Source organism: Natrix helvetica (genome assembly GCF_964273705.1).
Source record: "Natrix helvetica genome assembly, chromosome: 1".
NCBI classification, from domain to species: domain Eukaryota; kingdom Metazoa; phylum Chordata; class Lepidosauria; order Squamata; family Natricidae; genus Natrix; species Natrix helvetica.
Genome location: NC_138548.1, coordinates 204,044,957 through 204,060,108, shown reverse-complemented (window position 1 = coordinate 204,060,108; position 15,152 = coordinate 204,044,957). Strand labels below are relative to the sequence as shown.

Sequence of the window (15,152 nt, the reverse complement as noted above, 5' to 3'; positions counted from 1 at the left end):
GTGCAGCAAATAGATGCTACTGTCTGTGCTGTAAATCTTGAGATTGTACAAAGAACAGTGCTGGTTTACCTGTGCTTCTCAGGTGCTCAAAGTTCACACCCTGTTCCCAGTGTGCAGGAAAGATACCATCCCTTTCCCAAGAGGAGGCAGAGAGCCAGGCAGGTCTGCTGGGCCCATCCCACTAGCCACAATCTGGAGGCGTGGTGCAAGGATGTCAACTTCCTCTTAGCATTTCAGAACCTTCAGCTCCAACGTTGCCACCGTTCCCTCTTCTTAAGCAGAGGGATGAGTCGCTGTAAAGAATACCTAAAGGGCTTTCTAGCCCAGGTGGAAGCTAAGGCCGGGCAGGAGAAAGGGCAGCTGGCTGAGGAATTCCAGGTGAGTGAGATCTATTTCTCTGGAAATGAAGAGCGGGGCCTCAGGGAAGCTGTGAAGTAACTTCATTCTACCCTGCACTGTCTCTGTCAGTACCTATTTCCCTCTTTTTTTTTCTACAGCCAAAGCTTTCTGTTTGCTAGGAGCAAAGCAGCAGCAAAGCTATTTGTTGGCTTTTGTCTCTCTTTCTCCCAGTTTTCTAGTGCTTTGATTAGGTACCCAGCAAACAGAAATCCAACAGCTGTTCCTGGCTCTGTGTTTCTGTTCCAAGAAAGACACACATGTTGGGTTTTTGTCTGACCTACAAAATGTATGCTTGCCTTCCCCCCCCCCCCCAATAAATAGGAAAGAAAATAGAATGGGGTGGGTGTGCGCAACTCACCTGGTAAATGCTTCTGTGGAATTGGTCTGCTGAAAAATATCTTTTTGCTCATGTTTCAGTGCACACTTTATTGTATTGATGTGCTCTTGTGTGAACTCTAGCCTGATGTCTATCTTGCGAAGACTGTCGGGTCCTTTTGCCAAAGCTAATGGAAAAGCAAAGATGATCCCTCTACAGCTGGCCAATAATTATTCTTGAGGTTAAGTGGCCAGGTGATGAATGCCAAGAGAGAAGGCCAGTCTATTGTAGTTCTTGGAGGGAGCCAATATATGTGTTTAATTGTTTAGCAACTGGGATATGTTTGCCCGTATCTCTCTTTTAAGCACTGTGAAGTAACCGGACTGTATCAAGCCCGGTTGATACAGCCCGGGCTTCATACAGCCTGGTATCATGGAGAGCAGTTGCTAAAAGGTTTTTTTTTAATGGCATTAGTAGAAAGCAATGTCTCATTTGCCGTCAAAGTAAACCAACAATCAGATGTGACAAAAATTTCTCATAAATTACAATGTATTCAGTGTTATGAGGAAGTGTTTCGTAAACATTTTGCTCCAGAACCCGAAAAGAGCTTTTGTTTGTATGGGTTACATTTATTGATATTTAGTGTATTAAAATGAAGATCAATGCATTCGTACAATATTTATTGAATTATGTAAAAATAATGATATTAAGTCCATTGGATGCTAACACAAATGTCAGTAAATACATTTCATGAAAAACCCTATCCTTTTTAAAATAAATAATAATAATCCAAAGAGCGGCATTGTTTCAAATATTTGCAAATCTCTTCAATGTAAATAATTTTTGATTTTGTGGACCCCTGAAAGGGTCTTGGGGAATCCACAGTAGTTCTCGGATCACACTTTAAGAAATACTACTCTAGAGTGATATTTATATGAGCGCATAAGAAGCTGTGAACCAGGATATTTGTAGTTCATTTATTCATTCATTCATTTTATTTCTGTCCTAATTTCTGTAGGACACAAGCCATCTTTCTATTCCTCTCTGTCCTTTGCAAGATAGTGCTGAATTATAATGTATTGCTTTGACTCCTGCTTTGTCAATAAACTTTACAGGTGCAAACTGTGGTACTGTTCTGAAGCCCATTTGACTTTTAAACCTTCTGCAAATAACCTTAAAGTCTGGCAAAAGTACTAATGCTACAAAAGAAGTTGTGAGCCAGTTTGTAGAATAACAAATAGATGAGGTGTTTGATCCAAAGTTCTGTTATTTTAAATTCAGAGGACTGGTTTAACTGCAGGCATAGGCACTAAGAAGGGGATGCTAGAAACCAGCAATTTTAGATTTGTTCTCAGCCACTGACACACTCACTTTGGACATTACGGTTGGAACTTCTTCCTCTCTAGATGTTGTATGTAACCACTTATTTTAAAATGTAGTAATGGTGCCCTGATGCACTATTGAGCAGGACTTTGCATTTCTGCTTCAAATTTCTATCCAAAGAAACACCAATAATTCCCAATTTCAAAAAATGAGAAAGGAATGATTCAGAGGCAGGGGCTGTGGAATCGTATTTGTGTGGGGTCCTTGGTGCTCTCTGAGCTTGTTTGATTTCTCACAGATGTTTCATTACCAACTTCATCAGTGCTACCTAATGGATGCTACCTAGTTTGGTAATGAAACGTCTGCAAGAAAACAACCGAGCTCAAGGACCCCACAATTCAACCCTGAGCTACAAATATTCTCTTCCATTAGAATCATATTTATGGAACTTTAAAAGGAATGCGCTGGATTGTATCGCCTCTCTCTGCAATTCTCCCCCTCAAAAAATAGAATGCTTTCTTTAGAATTGTGAGGGACAATTTGTTAGAAATCAAGAGCTGTGCAAAATGAAGAGTAGATTATAGTCTATAAATCTGAATACAGTTTTTTTTTTCTTTGAACCTAGGTTTCTGGCACACAAAGCCAGCAGGACTTTTCCATGTTCAGCTAGACAACTGAAATTATGAGTCCTTCTAAGCCCTCCAGCATCCCAATTGGCTACTGCACATCATGTGCCAAGATATGCTGAAATTGGTCACTTTATGGGTGAACTGACTAGAAAGACTCATTAGATTTCTTAGCTCACTTGGAGAGATGGGAAAATACAGCCAGCTATGTTTGACCATAAAGGGCCACATGCAGGAACCCTCTATATCTTATGAGTCATATTTTGGTCCTGGCAGTGCCAACTACATTTTAAGAAATAGTGATAGTTTTCCATTCTGTGTAAGACATCCTTACAGATCCATTCTGCAAATTCAAAATACCCTTTATAAACTGAGTATTTAAACTGAGTATGATTGCCAGCCCTCTGACAAGTTGATATTATATTTCTACATGCCTCAAAGACTTGTCGGTCTTGAACTGAGTTAAAAAAAAACAAAAAACAACCACTATTATAAAGGGTTCACAAAGAAAGCCCTCACTCAGTGGTAGTCAACCTGGTCCCTACTGCCCACTAGTGGGCGTTCCAGCTTTCATGGTGGGCGGTAGGGGTTTGCTGTAACTCTGCTTTATAAATTTTATAAAGTAAAGTTACTTCCCTACTTCATAAATCACCATTACTGTGGAACCGGTGGGTGGTTAGAAAATGTTACTACTAACAGAGATACAAAAGTAGACAGTAGGTCCATAGGTCCCTAACTGATAACATGGATACATTCCATTTAAATTCAGGTTTAAGATGTCATTCAACCTGCATGGTCAGCAGCCACACAGCAGGTACTGGATTTAAAAAATGAGTACATTTGCAAACACGGTCCTGGATTGAATCATTTGGGAAAGGGTTGCTTTGCATAATGTAATCACATCCTGCTAGGAAGCAGATGAGCAGAGGTGTTTCAGACTCAAGGGGCTTATTTTGTATCTGTACTGTAAGTGACATTTAGGAACACTCAATTCCTCCTAATTTCCTCCTATAAACACACTGGCTACCATAGTAAAGGATTTCAGTAGTCACTATTGAAAGAAGAATTCATCATAAAAATGACTATTCCCACTTAATGTATAATTTTAGGATTGTAGAACTGGAGAAGGTACAGAAAAGAGCAACTCAAATTATGAAAGGGCTAGAGTAGCATTTCAAAGAGGACAGATTGCAACGTTTGAAGGATCTTAGCTTGGAAAATATAGGTAAAGAGAAATGCACTAAATCTAAAGTGATACAGTATGAAATTATACAGGAAGGGAAAAGTACTATTCCTTTCCCCCTCCCCCATATTCCCTGGTCCATCCTCACTTGATAATAACAAATAAGGGAAAATTTGGGACATACTTCTTTCTTTGCTGGCTCAGAATTCTGGGAATTGTAGTCAAATGCATCCTACCCAGAGGTAGGTTGCTGCCAGTTCGCACCGGTTCAGGAGAACTGGTAGTGGAAATTGGGACTGGGTCGCTAAACTTGTAAGGACGGCAAGCTGACCATGCCCCCGACTGGTTCCCCAGTCACTGGTGCCATTGCTGGTTTGTTTTTTAACTAATCTTTTCTTGTTCTGCACATGGGCAGAAACCCACCTCTGATCCTACCTTAAAGTACCATGTTGGGGAAGGATAGATTGTGAAAACCTAGTTCACATACTAGAAATCTTGACTTCAAGGTTAATAGGCCTCATCAAATAACCTGCTGATTTAAACAGAAAAAGGAAATGGAAATATTTTCCCACTGGCTTTCATATACACACCCATGCACACACACACCACACACACACACACACACACACACACACACACAAACTAGATAGTGAAACAGAAATATGCCTGTGTGCATATTTCTATTTCATTTTTAGCTTAGAGGCAGAGGAAGCAGAAACTGTATGTATTGAAAATTTATTTTTATTGATTGATGAGATTTTTATCCAACTTTAATTATTACTCTGTAAATAACTCAAGGCAGTAACCATACTTAATATTCCTCCTCCTATTTTCTTCATAAACCACCATTCTGTGAGATAAGTTGGGCTGAGAAAGAATGAGTGACCCAAAGTCATCTAGCTGGCTTTCGTGCCTAAGGCAAGATTAGAACTCACAGTTTCCTGTTGCTAAGCGAGCACCTTAACCACTACATCAAACTGGCATAATATGGCGGAAAAGTCCTTGTCTTTGAACTAATATTCCACAGAGTATATAATCAATGTTTGGAGAATGGAATAAGAATAGAATAGAATAGAATAGAATAGAATAGAATAGAATAGAATAGAATAGAATAGAATAGAATAGAATAGAATAGAATTCCTTATTGGCCAAGTGTGATTGGACACATAAGGAATTTGTCTTTGGTGCATATGCTCTCAGTTTACCTAAGGAGAATAAAATATATTCATCAAGAATAAAATATATGTTGTTATATGTTTTGAGTTTGTATGTTTGGGTTATCTCTCTATAAGCGAAGAACAAGGCAATATATAGCTTTAACAAATAAACAAATAAAGACATGCTTTGATAAACAGTTCCTTTTTAAGTCCACGTTCCTCCACCCTGCATATGGTCAATTTAGGCTTCCTATTCCACCAAGAGACTGAAAGTGATATCAAGGCAGCCCAGTTTCCCTGCTAGCTACTGAGATCTCTACAAGCTGCAGCATGTTTGAGCCTCCACTGCCTGGCCACATGAAGCTTCTCACAATGACTGTTCTCCAAGAGATTTGCTCCTCCTCATTGTTATATAACCCAATTCTCTTCCTGAAGACTTTCCAAAGAGCCCTTGGAATACATATGAACCTTTTCAAACGCTGGTCATGTTGTTCTGTGAATGGCCAGTAAAAGCCCAGAAAATGAGACCTGGAGCCAATTTCTATAAAGGTTCATCAAGTATTTAAATCCAGCTTTCACCAACTTTCAGGTTGAGGATGAAAGAAGTATTAGTCCAAGATGTCTGGAAGGCACAGAGCTTGAAAAAAAAAATAGTTCAAATGATGTCTGCAATGTCCCCCCTTTGTTTTTTTGTTTTTATTAATTTTAAAGCTTGCCCATTTCCATAAAGCTCTGGCTAGCTTAGACGACTAAAATAATAAAGGAATAAAAACCACGAACCTTCTGTGTCTCTTTGCACCAAAGGGATGCACAGTTGGCTTCCATAGAGGTTATAAACAAGGAATTGGTTGCTTTCTGAAATGGGGTTCAAACTTGCCTAAGAAAAGGATTCTTATTTACCTTGAAGAAACATGCTACTTTTGAATAGATTTACTTCCAGGGTAAATAATTTTGTTCCAAATCAGAGACTAATTTACTAAGATGCTAGCATGCTGAGTTCCAGGTATATCTGAGCGATTTGTTTTTATCCAAAACTGACCAAACCTCCCCCCCCCTTTCAATATGCAGACAGTACTTACTATTTTATTATTACAAAGGCTGTCCAACAGAGTAGAAATGAGGCAAAAACAGTATTTACTATCGTTCCTGTTTCTCTTTTTTTAAAAAGTCCCTCCTGGAAAGAATATACTAAATTTCCAGTTATCAGGGTCCACGCCTTTTGCAGGATTTAATCAACAAACAGAGGCCTTTGTCTTAGAAAATTTCTGCTCTTGCACGTAACTTTGGTGTAAACAGACCAGGGCAACACTTTCTCTCTCCCAAGATGTTGTCTTTATGTCAACCCCAACGAACACATTAATTGTCATCCTTGGTTGTTCCGGCATAGAAAGTAAGATTTTTCTTCTTAATCTGTCCAAAGGAACCTTGATGTCTGTTCAGCTTTGTCATCTTGAATGAAATCCAGTTGACCACGCTAACTGGGAATAAAGGCAAGAAATGGCATGCAGATACATTTTTCTCCAGATTCAAGGATAGTTGAGGAGCAACCTAACACAGGGAAAGGTTTTGGTGTGAAATTTGAAACCTTTGCTGGAAAAGTATATATTCTTATCAAATAGATTTTCATGGGCAACAAGAGCCAGAGTGGCCTAGAGGTAAAAGTGTTGGACTAGAAAACAGGAGATTATAAATTCTAATCTTAGCAGAGGCACAGTACAAAGAGAAGTACATTGCCTTGAATTGTAACCCACCTCCTCAAAAAAAAAATAGGATACAAATCTAATAAATAAGAGCAGAAAAGAAAATTGGCCATGGCTTTAAAGGCAAGTAAAGTTCATAGGAATAAAAATTGAAAGGGAATGGACAAATCAGTCAAAAGTGTTTTATGGAAGGATCCTAGGTGGTCCTGAAGATGGGGTAGTTTTGACAGAAGGCTGACTGATAGTGAGACAGGTGCTGATGTCGCAACGGTATGATGTGCGATCTCGGAGCTCCAAGATTGCAGTCGATACTTTTGCTACTGGACGGTCCTTTTGGACCTAAACTGTCCCGAAGAGATGGTGACAGAGAAGAATATGTCTTGCTGATCTCATGGACACCGCCAAACCACTGATTGATCCAAGAGAAGCCCTTCTTGACGGTGACAGAAGCTGCTGAAGTTGGGACAGTTCCGCAACGGGAGGAAAGCGGAAAGAGAAAGTGTGTCCATCTGGTGAGGAAATTTTATTGTTATAAAAGAGACTGCCCCAAAAAATCAAAGCTAAATTAAACTTGCAAAGAAAAGAAAAATAAGCAGCGAAATTAAGCTATATTGGACAGTGTGTTATACTTTTTTTTAATGGAAAGAAGTTGTGCAAATATTTCCTACTTTTTAAAATGAAAGTATTGGTTTTTCTTCTTCTATTTCTTTTTTACCTATGGATTAAATCTTTTTCTTTATTTTTATAATATTGGTTTGGAGGGTTTTTTTTCTCTTTATTTTGCTCCATTTAATAATTTTGTTTCTTTTAAGCCTGGAATATAAAGAAGATATAAAAGGAATATAAAGAGGGTAATAACATCAGAGGGAAAAGAAGTTACACTGCCACTTGGAGGTTGAAGGTTGAGTCCTGGAAATATTGCTTTCTCTTTTTTCTCTTTGATCATTTTTACTTTGCACTTCAAAGGCTTCAGCCTGTTTACAGAAGAGATAAGGAGAAAAGCATGGGTTGTTTACACAGGTGCTCTTTGGATGCTTCTTTGGCAACTGGAGAGAAGTGAAAACAAAATCTTATTTTGAAACTAGAGTGGCAGTGTTTATGAGTTGGAAGTATGGCACAACACCAAAAAGAAACCATAACATTACAACAGATTATGTTTGAAATTCAAAAATTATTAGAAACAACAGAGGGAATTGAGAAGAGATTGGAAAATATAGACTGTAATGCAGTAAAATTCGATGGAAAAATTGAAGATATCCAGCAAATGGAAAAAGTAGGGGTTAGAGTCCTAAAAACCCAAGGGAAAAATGAACAAAGAGGCAAGATAATTGTGGATACTGACAGTGAACTGAGTGTGGTTAGAGATGGAAAGAGTGGAACATGGAAAGGGAAGATAGATGGAAAGGAGCTCTACCCCAGATTTCAAGGTTTAGAAGAAGAAGAAAAAAGAGAAGAATTGATGGATTCAAGGAGAGAAACTTTGACAAAAGCACTACTGATAACCAAAGATAAGCTGATTAAAGAAGCTGACGGAGGGTCTCAAGATTTTACAAGATATATAAAAAGCAACAAGTTGCGAAGAGAAGTCCACACAAATTTGATTCAGGAAATAACCAGAAGACTAATTCCACAAATGGCAAAAGACATAAGACTGCACCATTACTGGAAAGACACAGGTTGAGATATGAAAACTAATAAAATATTAGTCAAATTTAGTTAAAATTAGAGCATTATGTTAAAAATGAAATGATAATTGATATAGTTAGATAAATAATTGATAATGATAACAATGTACACATATGTATTGGTTTGATAAGAGGAAATTTGGTATAAATTCTAAATGGTGATCATGAAAGGAAGTTTAGAAACTCTGTTATGTATAAAAGCTTATAATATTTTAAAAAAGTAAGTCAAATTTAGTTAAACTAAGACCAAAAAAAATGAAATGATGACGGATATTGTTAAATAAATGATTGATAATGATAATAATGTAATATTTGTATTGACATAAAAGGGAAATTGGATATAAATTATAAACAGTGATTAAGAAAGGAGGTCTAGAAACTTTCTTTTTAAACATAATTAATTTTTATTTAGAAAGTGTCATAAAGATGTAATGTTGCTGGATGATATTGAAAATAGATAATGGAATGCCATCATGTGGTTTTGCTTTAAATTTTTTGAATATTTTATATAAAGGGATGTAAAAACAATTATAGTCATATGAAGATTGAGGTATGATGATAGTAATATATAAAATATATATTTGATTTAAAACATATAACTTGATATGAATTGTAGGTGATGACTGTGGAAGGGATGAACGAAAGCTCTTTGTAACCAATTGACACACTCTTTACAATTTGTAGGAAGATATTTTTGTGGTGTTTATTGTGTTTTGTCTGTTTGTGTTTATTCAAAAATAAAAAAAATTATTATAAACAAAAGAAGGCTGACTGATAGTGATAAAATTGTAATTCTGCATCCTATAATCTCTCTGTGCCCAGAAACAGTTTTGTACAGGAGGGGTAACTAAATGTATTCTGCCAAGAAGCAGTCATCCAGATACAGGTGAAAGAAAAAGACATTCTGCCAGATCTATTCATTAGTCTTTTGCTGTCTCTATCCAGATCAAGATAGGGTATAAATAAAAGTCATGGGCTGTTTCCCCTCACCTGCCATTGCTCAGCCCTGGCTGGGCAAAGAGAGAAACAAAGGCCACAAAGGAAGCTCATGTGATGTCTTAGAGGCACATCCAGGCTAGTCAGCACAGGGTTCCACTATGATATCATCTGTTGATTAAGCTAAAACAATAATCAGCACCTGGGAACTGGAATTCAAAATGTCATAGAAAAAGCTCTCAGGTGCAAACAATGTGCGCATTAAGGGAAGGAAACACAAAAGCAAAGAAAAAATATATAAACAACAGTTCACTGGTGTAATTTGAATTTTCCCTTTCCTAGCACATTCTGCAAACAAAGCAGGCCCATGAATTAAAGGTTCATTGTTTAATGCCTTTCCTCATGCTTTAAGTGGGCAGCCTGCATTTTTTAGGCTTTTCCAACTGTTTTTTGTGGAACCTCAAGCACAATCAGTTGTTCATTGCTAGAACTTTGCTGGGTGGTCAGGGCTTAACAGGTTCTGCAGACTGGAGTTATTTGAAAACTCCTATTCAAGAGCACAGTCCTAACTTCCAGTTCTGCTAGCTGGAGGACTTTGTACCCATTGTATAGAAAGCTACACTGTTTCTCTAAAACCCCATTTTAAGCCCATAACCCCATTCTGTCCTGAGGTTGGTTTATGCATTTTCTCTTTTACTGATTTCAATGCAGAGAGGTAGATAGACAAAACAAAATAAATAAAAACCATTGGGTGAAAACTGCTAAAACGCCATCCCCTGCTATCTCCTGCTTAACCCACTTAGATTCCTTTTAACAGTATTATACAAGGAGGAAGACTGCACTAAAATCATAGGAAAGGTTTTTGGATCTCACTAAGAACCCAAGTTTTCTCATCCCCATAGTTAGAGGGTGAGACCCATATTAAGTCCTGCTCTACTCTTCTACCATCTACAGGGAAGTGACAAATGGAGTACCACCAAGTTTTGACCCAAGCTCAGTATTGTTTTAGATGAAATAATGATTTGAACAAGGAATCTGAGGAACTGAAGATGAAACCAAACCAGATGCCTTGAAAGGAAAGACCTTAGAATGGAGATGGTGCTTCAAAGCTCTCTGGCAGGATTGGAGACTTTTATCAAAATGACAAAAGAAGCATTGCCACGATGGTGACTGAGGCAATTAATCAGCGGGATTGAAAAGATAAAACAGCCAGTTCAAAATATTTTAAAGAATCTCATGTAGATGAGAAAGAAGATTTATATCCTTTTACTATACAGGGCAGAGTAGATTCCAATTACACTGAAAAGGATTTTGATAAAACATTAGGGAGCCCTTCCAAGGATATAAACTGTTTTGATAGATTCTGAAATATGCTAATGATGACATTTTTCATTGGCAGTAAGGTAAATCAGATAGGCTTTGGAAATTTTTTAAGCTCCATGGTCTCAAAATACACAAACTTTACAGTCTTGAAGGATTATGTGACCCATCCCTTTCTCAGAGAATCCATAAAATCTGTTCCATAGGAGAGTTTTATTTCTGAATGGTACACTTTGCCCAATGATCATAAATGTCATTTTCAGACTCTCTGCTGTTGGAAGAAATGTCCATCTGGGTTCAGTTCCAAGTGGGAAGAAAGACACTGGAAATATGGAGACTGCTTGGAAAGATGGTTTAACGGTGGACAGGATCACATGGTTTGAGGTCTTGGGCAAAAAGGGAAAAGATGCTGAGAGTGCCTGGGTTTTATGCCCTCTCTGGGCTTTTGAATTTGAGCTTGAATTCTGATTGGTTGTCAGACTCTCATGGGACCATGCAGTGGTAATTTTGTAGGTTGTCTGTGTCCCAGGCTTGGTTGAGCCTTGCTGGGTGATGATGTAACGAAAGGGTTTTGGGCAATTTCTCCTATGGCTCTGCCTGAAGGGTGTAGATCTTTGTTATGTACAATAGACTGGCCCAGGCCTTAATGGTCCATTGACAAATGTGTGTGTGTGGGGGGGGGTGAGTTTCTACCTCCCTTTCAGGGGAAATATTCTGCCCTTTTAGTATTTCCTAAAATATCTCATTTTCCTAGGAGAGGGGTGGGTGCTAACTTCCTACACTGCTAATTCCTATATGTAGTCTCATCTTAGCTCAAGGGAATATCTGCATTATCTTTAAAATTTAAAAAAAAACCCTACCTGGAGCAACCTTGGGTGGGGATGTGAGAAACTATTAAGTGGCCCAACCAGTTCTGGAGAAGGAAATATCAAAGTAAGAACACGGCTTCCCAGAAGGGCTGAATGAAGCTTTCCTGGTCTCAGCATATAGTCAGTATTATAGGATACCAAGATAATTCATAACTAGGGATAGGGATTTGCCTACTGCACAATTACAATCAGCTGGAGAAACGGCCTGGAAAGCTACTATAGGTCTTTAGGTTCATGGAGCTCTGTATTTCACTGGTTCTATACCAATGTTTCTCAACTACAGCAACCTTAAAATGGCTGGCTGGAGAATTCTGAGAGTTGAAGGCCTGTAGGAGAAGGAATGGCAGAACCTGGTGGCAAAATTAAAAAAGGGATCGGACTAGAATCTCTACAAAAAACCTAAGTCCAATCCCTCTTGAATTCCACGTAGCCTTATCTAATTCCAAGCAGGTGCTAACCAGATTCAAACTTTTTTACTACCGGTTCTGTGGGCATGGTGGGCGTGGCTTGGGAACAATCCTGTAAAATCTCCATTCCCACTCCACTCCAGAGGAAGGTAACTGCAAAATCCCCATTCCCTCCCGATTAGCTGGGGCTCGTGAGGCAGAGAATAGATGGGGGTGGGACCAGTCAGAGGTGGTATTTACCAGTTATTTTATTTATTTATTTATTTATTTATTTATTTATTTATTTATTATTTAAACTTATTAGTCGCCCCCTCTCCCCACAGGGACTCGGGGCGACGTACACAAGCAACAGTCAGCACAGTGTCATACAGAGGAGGTAAAAAATAAATAAATAAATTACAATACTCAAAAAGGTTAAAACCCCAATAACATTAATAGTTTAAAAACTAAAATTGACAATTAAAAATGACCTAGGGGTGGAAAAGTTGTCGAATTATGCCAGGCCGGCTAGCCGAAACAGGTGGGTCTTCAGTTTACTGCGGAAGGAGCGGAGATCGGTTGTTGTTCTAATATCTGGGGGGAGGTCGTTCCAAAGGGTAGGGCCCGCCACAGAGAAGGACCTACTCCTGGGCACCGCCCTCTGACAATCTCTAGAGGACGGCACCCAGAGGAGACCCTCTCTGTGTGAGCGAATGGGTCGCAGGGATGTATGGGGCAGGACACAATCCCGCAGGTAACTAGGCCCTATGCCATGGAGCGCTTTGAAGATGGTAACTAACACCTTGAAGCGCACCCGGTAGGCCACAGGAAGCCAGTGCAGCTCGCGCAGGAGCGGTGTTATATGGGAGAACCTCGATCTCCCCATAATTACCCGCGCGGCTACATTCTGGACCAACTGCAGTCTCCGGATGCACCTCAAGGGGAGCCCCATGTAGAGAGCATTACAGTAGTCCAGGCGAGACGTCACCAGCGCGTGAGTGACTGTGTGCAGGGCCTCCCGGTCCAAAAGGGGTCACAATTGGTGCACCAGGCGAACCTGGTGGAACGTCCCCCTCGCCACGGCTGCCACATGATCTCCCTTAGCCAGCTGGGCATCAAGGAGGACGCCCAAATTGCGAGCCCGTTCCACCGGGGCTAATTGGTCATCCCCGATGGCCAGCGATGGAATGTGCTGGTTGTACCGGGGTGCCGGAAGCCACAGCCACTCTGTCTTGGAGGGGTTGAGCCTGAGCCTGTTGTCACCCATCCAGACCCGCACGGCTTCCAGACAACGGGTCATCACTTCAACAGCCTCGTTGGGGTGGTTTGGGGTGGAAATATACAGCTGAGTGTCATCAGCGTACAGACGATATCTCACCCCAAAACCACGGATGATCTCGCCCAGCGGTTTCATATATGTGTTGAACAGGAGAGGCGAGAGGATCGACCCCTGTGGGACCCCACAAGTGAGGGGCCTCGGGGTCGACCTCTGCTCCCCTGTCAACACACATTGCGTCCGGCCAGAGAGGTAGGAGCGGAACCACCGCAATACAGTGCCCCCGATCCCCAACCCCTCCAGACGGCGCAATAGGATACCATGGTCGATGGTATCGAAAGCCGCCGAGAGGTCTAATAGGACAAGGATGGAGGAACAACCCCCATCCTTTGCCCTCCAGAGATCATCCACCAACGCGACCAAGGCCGTCTCCGTGCTGTGACCGGGTCGGAAGCCGGACTGGCGCGGGTCTAGATAATCATCTTCCTCCAGGTGACGCGGGAACTGCTGAGCCACCACACTCTCAACAACCTTCGCTAAAAAAGGAAGGTTGGAGACAGGACGATAATTCTCCGAACTACTCAAAATTTCCACTACCGGTTCTCCAGAACTGGTCAGAACCTGCTGAATACTACCTCTAGTGCTATCCTTTAATTGAGAAGATTCCTGTGCATAGACTGTTTAGCAATAAAATCAGTTTAATTGGACCTTAACATATGGACCTGGTCTTTCACACCTGACAAGTTTACACTTCTTAAAGTTATCAAGGCTGAGAAACACTGTTCTATACTAGACTCTACAGTTCTGCAAATGGGTAAAGTGATGAAGTTTCAAATGGCAAGAGACAAGAACAATAATAATGGGAGGTTGCAAGTACCCATTCTGAGAAGAACTTCAATTGGTCAATGACCAAAACAAAGGATAACCTGTTCTAATCAGAAAGACTTAAATGGCAGAGCCTAGGGAAGACTTAAATTATTATCAATGATTTTGGGTATATTGTTCATTTATATAGAAATTAATATATGCATAGAGCTTTTGCTTCAATCATAGTCTCATAACCATCACTGTGAACTATCTCAATCATTCTATTCTTCTGCTAGTTATCTGGAAGTAGAGATGGCTTCCTATGTCCTTATCTTCCTCCTTGCCTATCTCATATTCTATTCTGCTAGTTATCTAGAAGGAAAAAATAAGTACTTCTTTCCCCATCTTTCTCCTTTCCTATCTCATCTTTTATTCTTCTACTAGTTATCTAGAAGTAAACAAAAACAAAAAAACCCCACCCATCTCAGAAGAAGGAAGTCACAAATGCTTTTATATTCTGCAACAAAATGTACCTGGATCTATTTATACACATACTGAGCCACAATGAAGCCAAAATGATGTAATATGCATGTTGCAAGATCCACCATTTCATAACTATGTCACAACGTCAAAGAGAAGTTATATAAGTAGCAATATTTGCATTGCAATGTTCATTTTGTCCTTTGCCCCTGCTCTCACTCCACCCCATACTTCTGGAGACCTACAAGGAGACTAGCTGGGCTTGAAGGATACTTTTTTTTTTTTTTTGACTGCCGTGGTCATTATTTCTCTTTTGTTTTGCTTGCTCAACAATTTTGTCCCAGTTGGCACTGAGGTAAACAACTCACGGAATCAAATATCCTATTCCGATAAAGATATAATGAACAGGAAGCAGGACAACTTGGCAAAAGGAGGGCAGCCACCTCGGACAGCAAAGGTAGAAATCAGCAGTGAAATATTGGCGGATGGAGTTGTATGGGACCCACATCAGGATTTCACCTTCAAAACTAGCATTTTGCCCATAGATGTGAATCACCTGCAAGAAGGGTCCGAAAGCTACTCATGTCCGTTTCCAAATATGTAACAGGAAGCACCATCTTACCTTTTACCTAAAACAGCAAAATATCTCAAGCCAGCTGATCTTAGGGACTGGTTGAAATAGAGTATGG

At 39.9% G+C, this 15,152-nt stretch overlaps 1 protein-coding gene across 1 annotated transcript in view; it reads left to right on the top strand.

Annotated features, from left to right (window-relative positions):
- The first annotated feature begins 236 nt into the window (after positions 1–236).
- Positions 237–15,152, top strand: part of PTPN18 (protein tyrosine phosphatase non-receptor type 18) — a 54,199-nt gene continuing 39,283 nt past the window's right edge. The window contains exon 1 of the mRNA XM_081935774.1: positions 237–378. Coding sequence (XP_081791900.1) covers positions 286–378 — 93 coding nt within the window. The 5' untranslated portion in view covers positions 237–285. The remainder of the gene's footprint in view (positions 379–15,152) is intronic.